Source organism: Falco biarmicus, chromosome W, assembly GCF_023638135.1.
Source record: "Falco biarmicus isolate bFalBia1 chromosome W, bFalBia1.pri, whole genome shotgun sequence".
NCBI lineage: Eukaryota > Metazoa > Chordata > Aves > Falconiformes > Falconidae > Falco > Falco biarmicus.
The window spans coordinates 23,241,287-23,262,393 of NC_079310.1; the positions used below are offsets into that span (position 1 = coordinate 23,241,287).

The window sequence follows — 21,107 nt, forward strand, 5'->3', positions numbered from 1 at the left end:
GTACTCAGCACTGGTGAGGCCGCACCTCAAATACAGTGTTCAGTTTTGGGCCCCTCACTACAAGAAAGACATTGAGGTGCTGCAGCGTGTCCAAAGAAGAGCAATGAAGCTGGTGAAGGGCCTAGACAACAAGTCTTATGAGGAGCGGCTGAGAGAACTGGGCTTGCTTAGTCTGGAGAAAAGAAGGCTGAGGGGAAGACCTTATCACTTTCTACAACTACCTGAAAGGAGGTTGTGGCAAGGTGGGACTTCATCTCTTCTCCCAAGTAACAAGTGATTGGAGGAGAGGAAATGGCCTCAAGTTGCAATAGGGGAGGTTTAGATTGGATATAAGGAAAAATTTCTTCACCAAAAGGGTGGTCAAGCATTGGAACAGGCTTCCCAGGGAAGTGGTTGAGCCACCATCCCTGGAGGTATTTAAAAAACATGTAGACATGGTACTTAGGGATATGGTTTAGTGGTGGACTTGGCAGTGCTTGGTTTATGGTTGGATTCAATGACCTTAAAGGTCTTTTCCAACCTAAATGTTTCTATCATTCTGTGATCCAGGTTACAAACTGCCAGGCTTAAAATGCAATTCTTACAGCACAGCTTATAAAGTGACTTGTATTCAGTATAGCAGGAGATCACTGATGTATTTTCTGTGCAAAGTGCTGCTGAAGAAGGAAGTATCTGCACCCAAAGTAGGGTGCATGTATTAAAGCTAATAGTCTTTCTGGCCATGTCACAGCCTTCTGTTGTATTTGAACAGTTGAGCTACTGAAGTATTTCTAAATAATAATACAATTTCTGTTTGTCCTTGGGTGATCAGATTTACAGTGTCATCTTGAGAAATTATTGTTCTATGATGCTTTTCTAACCTAAATGTTTCTATCATTCTGTGATTTAGTGCACACACATCAAGATGTCCTACTTTCAGAGCTGTGCTGGCACAGTTTCTAATCAAGTCAGTCTTGAACACCCATGAGGCTCTGCCATTACTGAAACTGGACCTCCTAGCACCTTAGCTTGTAGAAATATTAGTAGTGGCAGTACTGTCCACTTTAATTGATAGATAATTTTTATTGCGTAAAGGGTAAACCAGTTATTTAACCAGGATTATAAAAACAAAAGAAATTTAAATAGATCCTCCCATAATGATTATCTTTAGCAAAACTCCACTAGATCTTCAAATATTATGTGCTTTGAGCACAAAAATAATTTCAACAGCAGGAAATGATCAACTGCACTGTGTGGATGGTATCCTTTACACAGATTACTTCTGAAGACGGAGTTTGTATCATCCCACCAACAAAAAAACAAGCAAGTAGAACCCTACCCACAGTATAAACCCTCTTCTTTTTATTTTATACTGTTTTCTTCCTGTGACCCTCAACTAACCAAACTCTGTACTTCAGATTTACCTCTTAATTCAGGGATATATTTTTACATCACACATGGGCACTCAATGCATAATACATCTTCACCTAACATAGAATACAAATTATATTTCCAAAACAATCCACCTTCCCCCCCTGGCACTTTCCTTATCATTCATTTCAATTAAGCAAGTTTTGCAGAAAGCTGAACAAGGCTTTAAAAAATGTTATAGTTCAAGAAGTTAAATTGTAAAAGAGCTATTAAAGACATGACACTGCATTTTTTAAAAAAATGTGTCTTCCTAGGGTCTCTAGGAATAAACCTGTTAATTAAAACAATTCTATTTGACAGAGTTAGCAAAGCACACACACCCTCCAACCCAACTTTGTTACTGGGATGAAACTATAAGAAAAAATTAAGTTGAAAGGAATCTCTGGAGATCACCTTGTCCTCTCCCTTGCTCAAAGCAGATCCATTAGATGAGGATGCTCAGGGCCTTGTTAAGTGTGAAATTTCTATCTTTAGAGATATTAAAAACCCACTTTATGCTCATATTTAAATACTCAACCACACTCATGGAAAAAAAAGTTTCCTTGCATCTAATCAGAATTTCCCACATCATAGCTTGGGCCCATTGCCTCTTGTCTTTTAACTGTGCATTTCCCCTAGTCAGCTCATCAGTCACCTGCATCAAGAAACTGCCATGAATACACTCCAGAAATCTGGGTTGCTTATGCCCAAACATATTACCCTTCCACCTAGAGTTGCATGAAGAAGCATTGAAATATGGAGACTACTCAAGGCAAGGACTGCATCCCTTTCTAGGAACAAGGAATAGGCCAAAATTGTGTAAGTATACATCATATCTTTATTTTTATTATTAAACAAGTCTCTCCAAAATTGGGCACAGAGATTAAAAATAAAAATTAATTGAACTATTTCATAAAGCATTAGTAGTAACTCATAAAAAAGTACAAGTTTTGTTAAAAAATTATCAAGCTTGCAAATTATTTCATTACACATATTTATACATTTAAAATGTTAAATGACACAATAAAGTGTGATTTTAAAGAAAATGCTTGACAAAATATTATTCTAAGAAAACCCATAAGCTTTGATAATCATTAACAAACCAAACATATAGAAAAATGAGGTAACAGTACCAAAGGAAAGGAAAAAAAACCAACCCCCAAAAAACCCACATAGCTCATTTATAGGAGTCTAAATATAACTCGGTCAAAAATGTGTTTTTCAAAAGTAAAACAGCAAAAGTTGGTAAATGCCATTCCAAATATTTTTCAGCTGTTAACATGTCTCATTATCACATTCAAGATCCTTTACAGAAGCCATACACACTAAAAAGGTTTACTTTGCACAGTAAATTTTCTGGAGAGAAAATGATAAAATGAGACCTTGGAGATATATGTAAGCCTTTAAGCCTCTCTCTCTCTCAGGTCAAAGTTATGTTGAGGGCTCTTGCTAAAAAAAACCCCAAACCCAAAACCCCCCAACTCTACCCCCCCCCCCCCCACCTAACAGGTGTGCCAATATGGTAAACTGTTAACATGCCCCCCCCTCCTTGGGTAAGTATGGTAGGAAGGCAATGAACGTTTATTTGTCTTGCTGGTTTCTGGTACCATCAGGCACCACAATGGGCTGTGACATTAAATACAAATGTGCACAGCACATGGCAGTTAAGAGCTGAGCATAAATCCCCTTCCCCTTCTCTTTTGACAGCCACAATACAAAAGACTTGGTTGTACCTGGTCTGATCTGATTTGGAACACATGCACATGTGCTGTTTATACACACTAACCACAGGAAGCAAGTCTGCACATATCTCCAAGAGTCCCATGGAAACAGAAGTAACATTCCAGAAGAGATCGACCACAGTAGTGCAACAATTAAATTCAGTATTTCACCAAATTAGATACTCCATCTCCTAAATCTTCATCTGTCTCAGTGTTTAACTGGCAAAAAAGGGACATTACACACCAAGATTTCTCCAGTTACAGAAAGACTACTTTCCCCTTGGTATTCATGCAGTGTGCCTTGTACATTGCGCATTTATATCTAGCTTAGAACAAGTGCCTTCTTTCCATGCTTCAAAGTGAATACTGAGTGTAGTAGTGTTTGCTATGGTTAAGTCTGCACAGCTAGGGTTGGGTTTTTTTCAGATATATTAGAGACCCTAAGTATTATAAGACATATACAGCACATACTTTTTAAAATAACTACATGATTTAATTTGCTAAAAAATAAAATTTACTATAGGTGATTTTTTTGATGTTATTTATTGTGAGGAGTCCATTCTTTAGTGCCTGGGGAAGAGGGCAAGTTGTAATATTTTGAAGTTGATATAACAGTATATTTTTATTTAGCGTTCTTAATTATTGACAGGTATGGACAGACTAAAGTTTTGAGTACTATTTATGGAACTAAAAGACAAGAGCATTTGAAACAAGCAAAAATAATAGCTATAATTAATTGGTTTGTAGAACCTTCAAAGAAGGGCAAGCAGCATATAAAACATAACATTGTCTGAAAATATAACTGATACTCAAGCATAGCAGCATACAAAAGTATCAGAAATGACAAAGAACAAACAAAGCTCATACTGGCACCAAGTTATAGCAATATTGGTAGTTGTGTTGCTTGTACTATTGTAACCAAGGTATTGACACTAAATTTAGGAGAAAACATTTTGATGCCAAAAATCACATCCCTTGATTAACTATGGTATGTTTAGATACAGTTATTTCACTAAAACATCTTTAAGTTCTTAACAGTCTGAAGTGTTAAGTCAATATTTTCAACTGCACAAATAAAAAATATTATTTGAAAAGCAGTCAAATGAAAGTTACTTCCCATTTCACAGCATTATTTGTTCTGGATGGTGTACCAATTTACTCTTCTACAGTGGAACATTCTGGAGACTTGACAGAAAAAGAAATAGGGGTAATTCATTCATGCCAAGCCTATCAGAAAATACAGAAGGCTAAGAAGCAGCATCCTAGGACAACTGTATTCTAGCAGTGAATGACCACCAACAACCCTTTCTGAAGCACAAAAATTGAAAGTTCTACTTCTCTGAAAAAATGTTAAAAACTTTATTTTGTTCATTAAGTCACAGGAATAAAATCATATCCTGTTACAGATTATTTTAATTGTATACAAACCCTCTTGTAAACAAAGAACATAAGTGACTAAAGCCAATGTTTATATACTAAAGAATAATACATACTTAGCAAGTATAATGGTCAAAGTGAAGAAACTTTTCACAAGACCCTCAACACCTTTTCAGCTTCCTTTTGGAGAAGGAGCACAAAATGCAATATCTTCAAAACTCAAGTCTAATCTGAAATCAGCTGAACGTAAATAAAACACAGCTAGAAGAACTGAGAACAGAAAAGTTTCAACATTTAATGTCACCAATTGGAAGTGTTAATATTGTTAACTGAATTATGCAATATTGCAACTTCATATTGATAAAATAAGCAGTAAACCTGTCATACTGAAATTTGGATTTCCTATTGTGTGTAAAAATCCAAAGTTACTCACATACTGAGTAATGAACACACTCTTTAGAGGTACATTTAAAAGCCTCCAATAAAGGGGAAGCATAACATCTGTTTGAATAGCGAGTAAAAAAGTCTTTTTATACCATTAAGTATATTGAGGAGAAAATATTAAATGTCTCTAATTGCAGCACCCTCTGCATTCAGTGTGCGACTCCAAACACAAGGAAAGAAACCAGTGTACAGTACTAGTACTGTTTAAATAGCATAAGATTATACACTGCAGCATAATTAATACTACACACATACATTCTTAGTACATGCTGGTATATATGTTCTCAAACACATATACACACCCAGTCACAAGTGCACTTCACACATCCTCTCACACACACACCCCCTTCATGCCCACTCACAGTATCTGAAGGTAGATTTCTATGTTGTTTGGAGCTACCACTTTTTATAAAAGCACATACTAAAAGATCATGTCCACTGTAATCTCGCAGCAAAACTCAGAATGATCACACAAACCCCAGGAAAAGTTAGTGCACACACAAAATTAAGCTAAAAAATGTCTTTGGAGTTCCAATCACACAGTTAGTATAGCAATCCCACAACTGTGAAGTCTAATTATAAGCTTTATAATCAATTAAGTCGCACAGTGCAAAGAAATGTCCATTGACTCTTGTGTAAAGGGAATGCTGGAAGCCACATGGGTAAGTTTAATGGATAGTTCATATACACACGTGACCAAGAACACCCAAACCAGATTTGTGCTCTTAGATTAGTCATACTGAATCACGATGCACTTCTGAAGCATCAGCTCTGCAAATTGGGCAGGTACGATTTGCCTGTAAAAACAGAAATAAAAGAAAGTTTAATGCACTGACAAATACACTCATTATGGTAACAGTGTCTGCAACCCAGAATGAAATTGCCACTCGCAGTGATCAAGAGTACCCAAAAGGGACAAAAAAAAAGAGATAAACCCAGTGAGCGCCCATTTTCTGTTACTTTAGAGAATGTGAAAATGAACTAAAAGTTTTGTAAACTCAAAAGAAAAATACAGTGGACAGAGAAAGCCACCATCGCTAGAGAAGCAAGACAGAGGTGGAAAAAAGTGCTCTATATTAGGGCATCCTAGTCTTACTAGCTCTTTGTCATGAATCACAGCTCTTTAGGTCTCACTACCCCCCATTATCCTAGAAGAAAAGTCTATCATGCAGGCTTGGCCAAAGCTTGAAAGCTGAACAGAGGGGAAAAAGAGAAGGGGTTTTAGTAATAGACACAACACACAATCTGACTAAACAGCTCCAAAGCTGAACATGCATAAAAGTTTTAAGTTTAGCCCTTCAGTGAAAAACTTGTTGAGGATACACCTATTCATAAAATAATTCATGTTGGAATGATCCTCAGGAGGTGTCTACTCCAGCCTCCTGCTCAAAGCAGGGTCAGCTGTAAGATTAGACCAGGTTACTCAGGGCTCTTTGCCATTAGGTCCTGAAAATATCCAGGATGGAGGCTGCACAGCATCTCTGGACCCCTGTTCGACTACTTGTTCTTGTATATTTCATGAAATTAATTCCCCTTCGCATCTTAACATAACTGGTGTAAAGACTAATTAGGTGCACATAATGCATCATAGGCTGCAATGTATATCCTCTTTTAACTTGCTATTCCTTCAGGCAAGCTAACTTTCTGTAACATAAGAGCTGCACAATTAACTGAAATTATCATAAAAAATATTAAATTAAAATTTTCTATCTGAAATGAACCACTTTTAGAAGAAAAGAATTTACAGCCTGAGCCTTCAGGGTGAATACAAGTCATGTTTTCAAGTTTTTCTTCGGAATTATGACTAAATCCTGCTTTAAAAAAAAAAAAGATTTCTCATGTATTCCTTTGACTCAAGGAGTTAGGATATCAATAAGCAATCAGATATTGTGAAACACGATAAAAATGAGTGCTGAAAAGACTGACAAGCAAAAAGGATAATCTCTCTTGTTAATCTTGTCCCATTCACTGTTTAACATCTCTTTCAAGAGTCTTCAGCCTTCTTTAACATGGGTTTTTTTTCTCACTGTAGTCTAATATATAGGTGTTGATGCAGAAGGCTCGGACACAACTTATACGACCAATGTGATCAAGTTAGTGCCACTTTATTAAGGGTTACACAGCAATTTATACTCTACAGGTGCTATTAATAGACCCACACCAATTCATACCCCCAGCTAAAAATACACACGCTATGCATGCTTTGTTATGTAAAAGGTGAGAGGTTAAAACTACTCGTTCACACGCTTCCATCTCCCCTATGGTTGGTCCCGGTGTGGTGCCCACACGCTGCTCTCCCCTTGTGCAGGCATCCTGCTTTTTCTCATCTTTCTGTCCAACTCTCTTATCTCTCTGCCAGTACACAGTTTCTTTGTCTCCCTTGGCCTTGCATATGTCCTTCACAACAGCTGCAGCTTGTTACAGCTTCGGCCTGCTCGGCCTGCTATTACAACACAGTTACTTCGTCTGGATTGCTCATAATATGCCCATTGTCTTCCAGTCACTCCACATATAGGCACATAATTCAGTATGAAATAGGTTTTACCCTGGCTATCTCATATTGCCTGAAATAGTCTATGTAGGATTTTATAACTATAGGACAGGCAAAAATCCAAATTTCATATGTAGACAAGTCAGTTTGCTTTGATGCCTTCTATTGTTGCATCACCAGCTTGCAATGGTATAGTAATTTTTACTGAAATTTACCAATGATAACGTGTTCCCTTGCACAGTTTATCTACATGGGATGTGAATTTGAAGTGCAAAAGTTATTTTACTCCACCCCCTACACAGTCTAAAACTTTGTGTTGACATAGTGTAACTGTACTCCCTTTAGGCTCAGATTACACAAGTCTTTCAATTAAAGAGAAACCTGCCAAATTTACATTGCTATGCTGATGTGTTTTTTCTGAAGTCAGTCATCCTTTAGCCAATACCAGTGTTAAAAGTCAGCAATTTCTAAGCTTAGTTAGAAGCATCAATGCAAAATTGCCTCACAAATACTACAGTTCATTTCAGATTACTAAAAAAAAGAATGCCCCAAAACTTTTTTCCCCATTTTACTGATCTCTAAGGGCTATATTCACTACCCTTTGATTGCCAATTGAAAGTGCTTAATGTAACATAAGAACTGCCATATTGAGTCCTAACAAAGCTTCATTTAACCAAATACTCTGATTTGAACATTGACTGACAGCAGATAAGAAAGAGCATACATGATATTTCCCTGATACATTTCCCTACCTTCCAGCAGTTTGTAGGTCAAGTGCTTTTTCAGCCAGACGCAATATCTTTGCATCAACAACCCTGGGAAGAATTATTTTTTAAAAAAATTATCAACCTTCACAGGATATCAGCATCCATCATGTCATGGGGTGCATGATACCCAGTGGTCCTAGTTCTCATTTCAGAAGAGGGAGTAAGCTATTTTTCCTTGTTTACCTTCTCTCCATGCCACACATAGAATCATATATATCTTCTAAACTGTATTTCTATCCTCACCTTCTGTACCACTGCAATTCTGTCAACTTATTGTGCTGTCCTGCTTCTAGGTCTTCCCCCCAACTTGTTTTGAAGGAATATCTCATAGAATGCATAAAGCCATAATTTCATGCTAAACCTTTTGTTTTTAAAATATCTCTCAATCATGCCTTATAAAAATAGATAATTTTTTATTTGCCCCAAGAATTCAAATTCATAGTGATAGGAAGGATTCTTATAGGAGCGCTTTCTACTAGTGAAGATCATTCTCCTCATATTCCTTTTAAAATGGCCCTACTCCAATTATTATTACAAATAAATATGTTTTGTTAATCACTAAAAAAGAATATTTCTATAGTGTAAGGAGACAACAAAAAGAAGATAAATTCAGCTTGTGCCCTTTTTTGTTACTTCAGAGCCTAAATATTAAAATGGAGAAACAAGATGAAATACAGTAGAAAACTAAAGAAAAAATGAAACTACAAACTAGGACATCATGAAACGCATCCAACACAGGTTTCATTTACCTTAAGCCATTTATCAACACACTTGGCATGAAACTCGTGGTTACAGGGTAAGACTCTAAGTAGCTGTCTTGGCTCAAAATCACACATACACACTACACACCTGAAAAAAAAAAAGACAGCAAATATCTATAAACTTTCCCATTTAATAGCAATAATTTCTATTCTATAAGCAACTTATTAGGTGTGTCTGCAAAAGTTTTTTTTAAAAAAGCACAGCAGTATCTACAGTGATCAAACTATTGTGGGTATAGATCTCTAGTGGACAAGTGTAAAATTAGAATTGCTTTTGTTTTCTTCACCATCATTTCAAAACTCAAAGCAGACAAGGGCTCAAACTCATACCCATGGGAGTTCACTGGCCCAAGCAGTAGATTGTATTACCATAATTCAAAATACTGGAGTTCATGCCTGCTCATTGTCCTGGTTTCAGCTGGGATGGAGTTAACTTTCTTCTTAGTAGCTAGTACAGTGCTGTGTTTTGGCTATGATGGGAGAACAATGTTGATAACCCCACTGATGTTTTTAGTTGTTGCTGGGTAATGTTTATACTAAATCAAGGACTTTGGTTTCTTGGGCCTTGCCGGCCAGAGGGCTGGAGGGGCACAAGAGAGTGGGAGGGGACACAGCCAGGACAAGTGACCTGAACCAGCCAAAGAGGTATTCCATACCATGGGACATCATGCTTGGTATATAAACTTGGATGGTGGGGGCAGGGGGGATCATTGTTCGGGAACTGGCTGGGCATTGGTCAGTGAGTGGTGAGCAGTTGTACTGTGCATCACTTGTTTTCCTTTCTCCCTTTTCCTTTGTTTTTTATCCTTTCCCCCACCTTTCCATTATAACTGTTATTATTATTATTGTTATTGTTGCTGTTCTTACTTTTTTATTCTGTTTAAATTATTAAATTGTTCTTATCTCAACCCTTTAGTTTTACATTCCTTTCCGATTCTCCTCCCCACCCCTCTGGGTGGGGGGGAGTGAGCAAGCGGCTGCATGGTGCTTGGTTGCCAGCTGGGGTTAAACCACAACACCCTTATAAACAGGTAGTACAAACCCTATAGCATATTTCTTTCAGTTTAAACTTTAATTTTACATATATTAAAATAAAAACCAGAAATTTTTTTGAGTATTTCTCAAAGCCATAATTCATTGGAGACCACACACATCTATATACTTTTGTACATATTTTATAAACACATTTCTTCCCCAGGGACATCATCAACTGAAGTTCCCCTCTACTTTTATTTTTCTTATTCCTTACTATGTTAAAAATAACATTGAAGATTGCTTTAAGTGGAAGATCAGAGAAAAAAATCTCTTCTGTCAAATTTTAAACGTTTGACAGCACTGTAAATCACTTTTACTGCCTCCCATCTATATCTCATATAGATCTTTCATATATATCTCATATGCAGATCTTTCAAACAGAATTACTCTTAAAAATAAGAAAATATAACTGTAAAACTCCAAAGCTCTTCCAGGACAACTTGAAATTTTAGTAATTGGAAAATATTTCAATATAGGCTGAATTCCAAGTTGATGATGGCCATTTAATATCTAGTATGCCAAACAAAAATTTGGAAAACTTTTAAAAAATACTGAATAACTAAATTTGAACATCTACCTGAAGTGAGACTATGCAGAATTTTAAAGCCAAGATAAATGATAACTGATCTGAAAAATGGTTTAAGAAAATTTATCTTTTTTATTTGAGTGCTTTTAGGGCACTTGTGTTACATTTTGCCTAGTTGAGGCTGGAGTCTGAAGGAATGGAAACACAGTTATGTAAAGTATTTAAATTTGAGATAGATGTGCTTACAATGTCTGTTCTGACTGATGGTTGCTTAGATTGAACCTGTAAGATGGAAGCTGTTCAATGTCTGCCTTTGTCAGTCCTCGAGGTTTGGCTTCTCCTAGACGTTCTGCCAAATTCAGCAGTGCCTATGAAACAAGGAATTTGGACTTTTTAACATTCATTGCTCAAACAAGCTCCAGCTCTACCAGAAGTGATTTCTTCTGCCATATCACTATCCCACCAGGTAGCACAACCCATCTCTCCATCAAGACATGTTTTGTCTTGCTTCTCTCTCTCTCCAACTGCAAGTACTACAGAAAGATGTCTTTCAAAGTTTGATCATTGATGAATCCTTCTGAACTGCATAAGATAGTATCTTTGGGATTTCCAAATATCTATGACCTGTTAATCACTCCTGCAGCTGTATTCATAGCTTGATACATGTTTTGCTTTGGAAATGAGGCCACTTCCCCCATCCCCCACACAGTAGTGTGAGTAACCGGAAGAAAATGTTGACAAACTTTCTTTCTAGGAATATGCAATGAGTGTAACTCTATGTGGCCAAGAGTTTAAAGGGACAGCTTTTGACTACCATTCCACTTCTTTGGCTAACTGAATTGACACATGGAGATTTTATGCTGAACCTTTGGAAACAAAGGCATGACATTAAACTGAATTGAGACCCTTTTAAATTAAATTTTGTACTCGTTCATACAGGTAGAACACTGTACCTAAGTCCTCCTCATGTAAATAATTTCTGCTCCCTCATGAGAGGCTCCAGAAAAGCATTAGTATCAACTTGATAGAGAACTGAAGCACAGAAATTAAGAGATTTGATGAAAGATGCAAAGAGTACAGGTACTCAAATAGCCCAAAACCTCTAGCCCAACATGTCAGTTACAATATGATGCTTCTTTTAACTAGCACAAGAAACATTATAGGAAAGGTTGTCATTACACTGTAAATGCTATGCAACTGCATAAATACACAGCTCTGAGCAGAATCAAGGAGAAATAGATCATGAGGAGGGGTAGGCAGCAGCTGAGGTTTTCTGAACAGACTCTGATGGGAATCCAACAACCTAAGAAGCAGCAAGGACAAGAGTTGGGATCAACCCTCAATTATCTAAGACACCACTGACATTTTATTTCAAAATATGTGACTTGCTGTACTGCCCTTATTGTCAAGACAAAATATATATTAGGAGATTCTTGTCAACATCACATTTACCTGAATCCATCCTATAATGTTAACACTAATCTGTAAAGTTAGCGAGGCACATAAAAAGCACTAAGTTATAGCGTATTCAAAAGAATAGGATATTTATGCTCAGTATTTCAGAATCAAGCAAAAGGCCAAAAGAAGAGTCACATCTACAATAGAAAGTTGAGGAATTTAACCATCACAAATCTGAAAGGACAGATTCTAGGGAAAAGAAATAGATAAAAAATAAGAGTGTGTCTAACATTCTGTGTTAGAAACTAGTATGAAAAGAATGTTTCTGGATTCTGTCTTCATAAACATTACATTTATTTAATCTTGGTTTTGTCTTTGAAAAGCAAAAGACCATTTAAGTTCATGTAGTGAGTTAACCTCTGCTCCTCATGAATTTGCACTTCGCACACCAACCTCATAGTTTTCTACCTCTCCATCTTCTACATCCAACTCGAAACTGAAAGCTGGTCCAACTGCAGGTGGCACTGGAAGCACTGATCTGCCAGAAGAACAAACAGTAAGACTCAACATCTTCCTGAAGTATGCAAACATATGGCAGATATAGGGTTATGCTGTTGATCCTTCTTAAATCAACAAATTCTAAGAATCAGTAAAAAGGTTAAATTTGAAATTAAGAATTAAAATTCAAAGTAAAGGAGTCAAAGGAAAGCTAATTGCACTACTTTTTGATGCTTGTTGTATTGCATTTTTAAATTGCATGTATACTGCTATGACAACTCATACTTAGAGTAAGGCTCAGTGTTATTACAGAAATTAATCTCTTGATAGTCTGCATCACAGAGTTAATATTAATATTGAACAGAGTTTCTGGTTTTAAATTTATTTAAACAGATAGAATATCAACAAAGATAAATAACCCAAGTTCACTTAGCTCCCCAATACAAAAGCACTCAAGCACTTGACTAGACTAGACTAGATTAGACTAGACTAGACTATTTCAGTTGGAAGGGACCTACAATGATCATGTAGTCCAACTGCCTGACCACTTCAGGGCTGACCAAAAGTTAAAGCATATTAATAAGGGCATTGTCCAAATGCCTCTTAAACACTGACAGGCACAGGGCATTGACCAGCTCTCTAGGAAGCCTGTTCCAGTGTTTGACTACCCTCTTGGTAAAGAAATGCTTCCTAATGTCCAGCCTGAACCTTCCCTGGTGCAGCTTTGAGCCATTCCCACGTATCCTGTCACAGGATACCAGGGAGATCAGCACCTCCCTTTCCACTTCCCCTCCTCAGGAGGCTGTAGGGAGCAATGAGGTTTCCCTTCAGTCTCCTTTTTGATAATATGCATAACGGATAATTACAATATAGTACTGGGCCAACATCTACATTGACAGCAGACTATACATTCCCATATAACATGGATTAGGCCAGAGAAGAACCTCTTCAGATATAAAGGCAAGAGGATGCCCTTTTTTTTTTTTATTATAAGTTAAAAAAGCATCTCCATCCCAAAATAGTAATATGGGTCAATGTTTAATACACAACCATAGAAATAAAAAATCCACAGCACTATAAATGTCATCTGATTAAATTAATAAGGAATGATTGTGGCACACTGTCCCTGAGTAGACAGGCAAACGGCTATAACATCAGAGCAGACTGTCAGAATGCACAATGCAAAGTTTAACAACTTCACTGAGTCATATATCCTGGTGCTATTTTGATGCAAGTCAAACTGCAGGGTCAGAAACTATAGATGTTGTGGCAAAACAACAAATGACAAAGATTATCTCCTTGTCAATGACACCTTTAAATTAAATCCTCATTTTCTAAGCATTTTTTATTAATTTCAAAAACAGAACCTACAAAGAACAATAAATTACGTCACACATCTAAATTACAGCAGAGGGGATCTATTTTAAATGGTTACTGATAACCTACTGATAAAAAATAAATATTGCTTTGTTGGGGAGAAGGGTTCGCCAGAGTCAAGAAATCGCTCAATATGAGTTATGCATCTTGCTCAACTTTATTAGTTTCTAACACTACTTATATAGACTCGATACACATGCATATTCATAAAGCAAAAATATAATTGGTTATTAGCCTCTAAGCGCACGCTATTCTCACACCCCTAATTATCATGACTAAAATAAGCATTCTATCCATGTAGCTAATTGTGTTGCTGTGCTTCAGCCTTGCAGTTTGCTACTCCCTATATTCCCATACCACTCCCTATCTTTCTTGGCCTGCACCTGCTTTCCCAGCAGCTGTAGCTTATTACAGCCACGGCCTGTTGGCACAACATAATTACTTGATCTCAGGATTCAAGAATAGCTCAAGGCTACCTTTCTAGTTAACTTCAGCACAGCAACTTCAGCACAATTCTAATTCCAGGCCTATTCTAATACCAGGCCTGGATTGTGCAGATCTTTAGAGATTTTATGGCCACGCTTCTGCAGCCATTCTTCTACATTGCTTCTCCCATCCCTTCTCTTCCAGAAATGGTTAATCAGGTGCAGAAGTTCAAAAGTTGTAACAGATTATGAGTTCAGAAGAAAAACACTCCTCCCAAATAAAAAAACACACCCACACCAGAAGGCTTCCCTCATTATGCTTCAGTAATTAATTAAGAGTAAATTGATTTGCCTGGGGTTTTTTTTGTAAGGACTGTTAGATCTTTATCCTACATAAGTAGACTTTAGGATGTAACTAGCCATGGGTATAACTCATAACTATTATCCAAGAACCAAGTGTAACCATTCTACAATGAACATCTTTAAGGAGATTTCAACAGAAAGAAGAGGCATAGAAAATCCCAAAACTGTATTATCATCAATCTGTTCACTTTTTTTTCCTTGCTCAGGTATGTATGCTGTTCATATAGACTGGAAACTTAAAATATAACTACAAGTTTTCTTATTCCTTGAGATTGTCTGAACTGTCTTTACCCTGTGGTAGAGCCCAAATGTAAAAAAACATTGAGGAGATCAACTAGCTTACAGAGTTATTTAGTAGTCTACAAGTACAATGTGCTTTGGACTTACAGCACATATGGTAATAGGCTGGGATGGTACGAGTGTGGTGGTATTGGTTGCTGTGATCGGTATCTACTGCGTGACCCTGTGAGTCTTCGAGGCATGAAAGGTGGGTAAGGCTGTAAAAAGGAAGAAAAACTTCAATATTTTCTTGTCTTATTTAATAATGAAATTAAATGGAAACTGAATGTTGAAATATTTTAAATAAGGCATTATAAAAAAAAATACAGCCCTATCCAAGCCAAAAATTTAAATCGTTTTGACCAACACATCTCATAATATACAATTGTAATATACAATTATACTATCCTGCAGGAAAAAGGTAACAGTGCTAACCAGAAACCCTTGTAAGCTAGCTAATAAACATTTAGTACGGCTTAGCCTATATACGGGCTAGTTTGGACAGGCAGGACTTGAATTGCTGAACATGCTGCAAACCAAAAGCTGAGGGCTTTCAACCTGGTGCAATGTGCTGGCTTGCGCAGCTAGTTGGGTAGGAATGAGAGTTTTAAACAACATACATACAGGAGTTCTTTCACTAGTATAAGCCAAACATCCATTAAGGGGCACTGCCAGGATGTTCTACAGCAAAGCCACTTTAAATGAAGAGCAAGGTTTAAAACTAATAAATAAAGAAATCTGTCTTGGTTTTGGCTGGGATAGAGTCAATTATCTTCCTAGTAGCTGGTACAGTGTTGTGTTTTGGATTTAGTATGAGAATAATGTTGATAACACACTGATGCTTGTAGTTGTTGCTAGGTAATGTTTATACTAAGTCAGGGACTTTCAGCTTCTCAGGCCCTGCCAGCGAGTAGGCTGGAGGAGCACAAGAAATTGGGAGGGAACACAGCCAGGACAGGTAACGCGAACCAATGAAAGGGATATTCCATATTATATGATGTTGTGCCGAGTATATAAACTAGGGGGGAGTTGGCTGGGGTGGGTACTCAGGGACTGGTTGGGCATCGGTCAGCAAGTGGTGAGAGACTGTATTGTGCATCACTTGATTGTTTTTGGGTTTTTTCCCTTGAGTTTTATTTATCTTTCTATTTTTGTAATTTCACTTTTTATTACATTAGTAGTAGTAGTAGTAGTAGTATAAGATTTTACTTTATTTCAATTATTAAACTGTTCTTAACCCATGGGTTTTACCTTTTTTTCGATTCTCCTCCCCATCCCACTGGGGTGGGCAAGTGAGCAAGCAGCTACGTTGGACTTAGTTGCTGGCTGGGATTAAGCCATGACAGTCTTTTTTGGCACCGAACGTGGGGCACAAAGGGTTGAGATAATGACAGGTCTGACCAGAGCATGTTAAAACAATTTTTGTAAGCATTCATTGTATTGATTTAATAGCTGCTGGTCACAATGTTGATTTATTTTCTCACATAGTTGTTGCGCTTGCTCTCAGAGTTGTGTTATGTAACACCTTATTTGCAGTATGTGTTCGCTGTCTTGGTATTTATCACCCTTGGGGTCTAGGCTAAGGTTCTCATTTTGTTGTCCTTTGTAATACTGGCTAGTGATATGATAAAGTTGCTGTTCATGAAATTAATCTAGTATGTGTACTCAGCATTGCTGTCACCTCTGTACTTCAGGAGTCATCTAATGGGAACTATTAATAATTACATCTTTTTCCTATTCTCCTCAGAAAGCCAAACTATGAAGGAGACATCTTCCCACATCTTCCCCTTCCCCACCAGGTTAATTACAGTGTTGTTTGAGAACTCTGAAAACTTTAAATATCCTTGGGATGCTGAAACCAGTGTGATCCTATTGCAAGGAACCAGCATGTTGCTGAATGTGCTCCAAATCTTGTTTAAGGTTAAACAAGTATTTAAGAATACCACCCACAGATCTGCCCCAAGGGTAGATAGTTATGAGTGGCAGGGTGTGTGGGATAGTATGGGCAAGTGCCTAGGACAGTGGGCACCTCCAGTGTTTTGGAACTTCACCCCTGAACAGGTGCAGAATCTGGAAAAACTAGTAAAATATTTGGAAAAAGTATGCGGTCACCCTGGTAATTCCAGAGAAGCACAAATCACTGCAATGTGCTGGGGCTTGGCCCATGCCTACCAAGCCCTGTTCAAAACTATTCAGTATCTTCAAGGGGAAAAGAAGGTTTCTGGATCTGAGGGCAGAGACAGACACTGCGTCTACTGCAAACCCCAATGAGAGACACTGTGGATGAACCAGTGAACCAACCCATGCTGGTATCAGTCGCCCCTATACACAAGAAGAAATGGACATGAAAGACATTTAGTGAAGGAGGACGAAGCAGGACCATCACAGGAACAGGAGGAAGAGGCAGAGCAAGAGGTAACCACTCGATCCCTATCTCTGAGTGAGCTGCAGGATATGCAAAAAGATTTCAGCCATCATCCAGGTGAGCACATTATCACTGGCTGCTCCGATGTTGGGATAATGGTGCTAATAGTTTGGAATTAGAGGGTAAGGAAGCCAAGCAGCTGGGATCACCTTCTAGAGAAGGGGGCATTGACAAGGCAAAGAGGGAAGAGGGATGTAGGGGTCTGCAGCGGGTCTGCAGATGAGTTAGTTGACCTTGAAGACTTAGTCATGTACCTTTAAGACAGCCACAAAAATGTCAAGCATGTAAACAGGATGTGAAAACCCAGAACTTAGAACTGCATCATACGGGCACATATAGCAACAGCAAATAGCAAGCAAGCAAGAAGAAGAAGACAGAAAGCCTATCAGCATCTGACACATGTACTATCTAAGATATATAAGCAATATGTAAAAACAATAAAGAGCCATTTTGTCTGAACCCAGCCACGCAGATATAGTGTTTTTGAGTCTGTCTTGACTTGCATCACCACAGAGGGACACAAGTCTTCAGCCTCTGGAGGTGACTCCTGTCAACCATGAAGGAAAGGTATCCCTTCAAGGAAGATGTTATGTCACCCAGGCACATGGACCACAATAGAGAAGGGTATCTAGTACCTGAGAGAATTAGCCATGCTAGAGATTATTTATTATGACCTGAACAGTGCATTTACCCACAGATCCAGACAAAGTCCAATGCACATGACCCATGTGGCAGAAATTTGTATAGAGTCCACCATTGTCATATGCCAACTCATTGGCGGTAATGAGCTGGAGACATGAAGCAGCACCGACAGTGGATGAAGTGGCTCACTGACTCTGGGAATACGAGGACAAACTATCCCTCATCTCAGCTGTGAAGAAACTGGTCCAGTGACTCAAACAGGATAGATCTTACTCCCCACCTGTACAGACCCACATCTCAGCTATTAACAGTAGTTGCCCTTCCGCTCAAGAGGGAGGATATAGAAGGTACACACAATGGGGTACCCTGTGTTTTTACCTGCAGGACAATGGAGAGGACATGAGGAAGTGGGATGGAAAATCTACCTTGACCCTAGAGGCACAGGTATGTGAATTGCAAGGAAAATCAACCATAAATGGGGGTTCATCCAGGAAAGTTGCTGCTCCACTGTCTGATGGGCAGTTCCCCAGACAGAGCAGAAGAGCTGATCTTACTCCTGAACCTATGGAAGGGAACTCTATACCGTTTTTACAAGAAGTAAGTGGAGAATCCTATGACCAGGATTAGTGGGACCCTACCTCCAGCCAGGTGGAGGACAGGGACAACCGGGTTTACTGGACTGTGTAGATCTGATGGCCTGACACACCAGACCCACAGGAGTATGAGACTCTAGTAGACTCTAGTGCATAGTGTACCCTAAAGCCATTAAGCCAGGGGTCCTCAAGCTTTTTAAACAGGGGGCCGGTGCGCAGATGAAGTAGCAGGAAGTCATCTGCGGCTGCTTGGTTTCCCCCCCCAACCCCCGGCGGGGGGGAGGAAGGGCGGGGGGGTCTGTAAATACCGGGGGCTGGATTGAGGACCCCGGGGGGCCGTATCTGGCCCGCGGGCCGTAGTTTGAGGACCCCTGCATTAAGCTATACAGGAGCAGAACCCATTTGTATTCTGGAGTGACAGGGGGATCCCAACAGCTAACTGTATTGGAGGCTGAAATAAGCCTGACTGGGAATGAGTGGCAAAAGCACCCCACTGTGATTCATCTGGAGGCTCCATGCATCCTTGGCATAGACTATCTCAGAAGAGGGTATTTTAATGACCCAAAAGTGTACAGGTGGGCTTTTCAGTATAGCTGCCTTGGAGACAGAGGAAATGAAGCACCTCTTGCCTGGTCTCTTGGAGGACTCTTCTGTTGTCTGTTGTGGGGTTGCTGAAGGTCAAGGAAGAACAAGTGCCAATCACTACCACAACAGTGCACCCATGGCAATATTGTACCAATTGAGACTCCCTGATTCCCATCTATAAGCTGATTTGTCGACTGGAGAGCCAAGGAGTGATCAGCAGGACCCGCTCACCCTTTAATAGCCCCATATGGCCAGTGTGAAAGTCAAATGGAGAATGGAGACTAACAGTGGACTATCAGGGCCTGAATGAAGTTAAGCCACTGTAAGGGACAAAAATAAGTTGAACTTGGGTAGATAAGCATTTGTATATAACTAGTGCTTATGTATACAATAAATGATCTCACTTCTTCACTGACATGGGGTCTGTGTCTTCATACACCACAAATGGCACCCAAACAGGGACACTGAAGAGGAGACTCACAAAGCCTGAACCGGTGGCATCGCCTGACTGAACCAGGAGCCGTGGAAATTTTGACTTTGTACACCCATCACCTACAAAGGAGGTGAGCAGTCGGGAACCATGGGAGGGGAGTTATCCCAAGATCAGCAGCGCAGCCTGGATGTATTGCGATGGCTGCTTGCAGCTCAGCAACGAGCTGTGACAGGTCCGCAGCTAGTGACTCTGTTAGAATGGATCCGTGACAAAGTGCTGGACTTTCCGCCTGATGACACGTTTCAAATTACTTTCTGGCAAGCAGTCGGCAGGTGATTGTATGATGCTGTTGTGGAGGGGGATCCCACTGCGGGAAAGCATTTGTCAACCTGGTGGAAGATTCTGACTACCCTTCACCAAGTGTCAACTAATTCTAATAGTGCCAAACTGAGGGAGGCTGTAAACTCCACTGACAACATGGCTTTTCTCAACACACTGTCAACGATGGCAATGTCCGCACCTCCTCTGTCCTCAAAACTCCTGTCACTGGTTGCAGCGGCCCTCGTGACACAGGACCAAGTGCAGGAACAGGGACTTGAGAGATAAAAGCTACAACTCCGGTGGCATAGCCCAGATGAACCAGGGAAAAAGGGAAAACAGATACATGAGCACTCTCATCGCCACTGCAGGACATCAGGTGAGTGGCTGGGAACCATGGGACAATCATTAACACGGGAACAGAAAAATCATATGGATGTTTTGCAGAATATTTTAAAGACTTATGGGGACAATGTGTCTCAGCTATCCATTGTAACCCTCTTGGTGTGGGCTCGGGACAATTGTTCTTGGTTCCCTAAAGAGGGCATGCTGAATATCACCATAAGAAAAGCTTAATCGGGGGATTGCTTTTACTTATGAGCAGTTGGCTGGAGAAAATAATTATGCCTCTTCCGTGATGCAGGCAGGGTATCCTAGGGATGCCTGTTTGCAAATTAAGGAAATAACTATTAAGGCGGTCCAGAAAATACCTGAATCTGGGTGCGCCTCTAGTGAGTCGTTTGCCACAGTCTTGCAGGGTCCTAGAGAGCCATATACTACCTTTATTGATCGTCTTCAAAATATTTTGCAATTACAAGTCGAGCATGAGGAAGCTTGAGGGCTGCTTTTGAAACAACTAGTGTATGATAATGCCAATGAAGACTGCAAGCGGGCATTGCAACCCTTTTGCAATCACAACCCTATGTTGTCAGATATGGTAAGAGTATGTCAAAATATAGGGACCATGTGGCAGCCCTTGCATCTGCACTGGCTGCTCAAATAATCACTTTAAAAAGAAATGTCCAAAAGGAGGGTCCAGTGGAACTAAGCTGGCTAGAGACTGCCCCTTGGTGCGGGAAGGGGAAACACTGGGCCAATGACTGTCACTCCAAATATCATACCAATGGGCAATTGATTGATGTGCCATCGGGAAACGGGAAATGGGGGGCAAAGCCACACACCCCGAACAACAAAAGAAATGCAAGTGCAGAAGTTTGGCCAGTGATCTCTGACTTGCACACGCAGCAGTGCCGGACTGGA

At 39.3% G+C, this 21,107-nt stretch overlaps 1 protein-coding gene across 4 annotated transcripts in view; it reads right to left on the minus strand.

Annotated features, from left to right (window-relative positions):
- Window positions 1–1,565: 1,565 nt before the first annotated feature.
- Window positions 1,566–21,107, minus strand: part of LOC130141865 (E3 ubiquitin-protein ligase RNF38-like) — a 180,193-nt gene continuing 160,651 nt past the window's right edge. For 2 of the 4 annotated variants that reach the window (XM_056323101.1, XM_056323104.1), the window contains 5 exons: window positions 14,960–15,069; window positions 12,363–12,447; window positions 10,758–10,879; window positions 8,939–9,038; window positions 1,568–5,728 (listed from right to left, as the gene is read on the minus strand). In XM_056323101.1, the coding sequence (XP_056179076.1) occupies window positions 5,666–5,728; window positions 8,939–9,038; window positions 10,758–10,879; window positions 12,363–12,447; window positions 14,960–15,069 (480 nt within the window). In that variant the 3' untranslated portion in view covers window positions 1,568–5,665. Of the gene's footprint in view, window positions 5,729–8,938; window positions 9,039–10,757; window positions 10,880–12,362; window positions 12,448–14,959; window positions 15,070–21,107 lie in introns of all 4 variants that reach the window. The other 2 variants (XM_056323102.1, XM_056323100.1) reach the window with 2 other exon arrangements.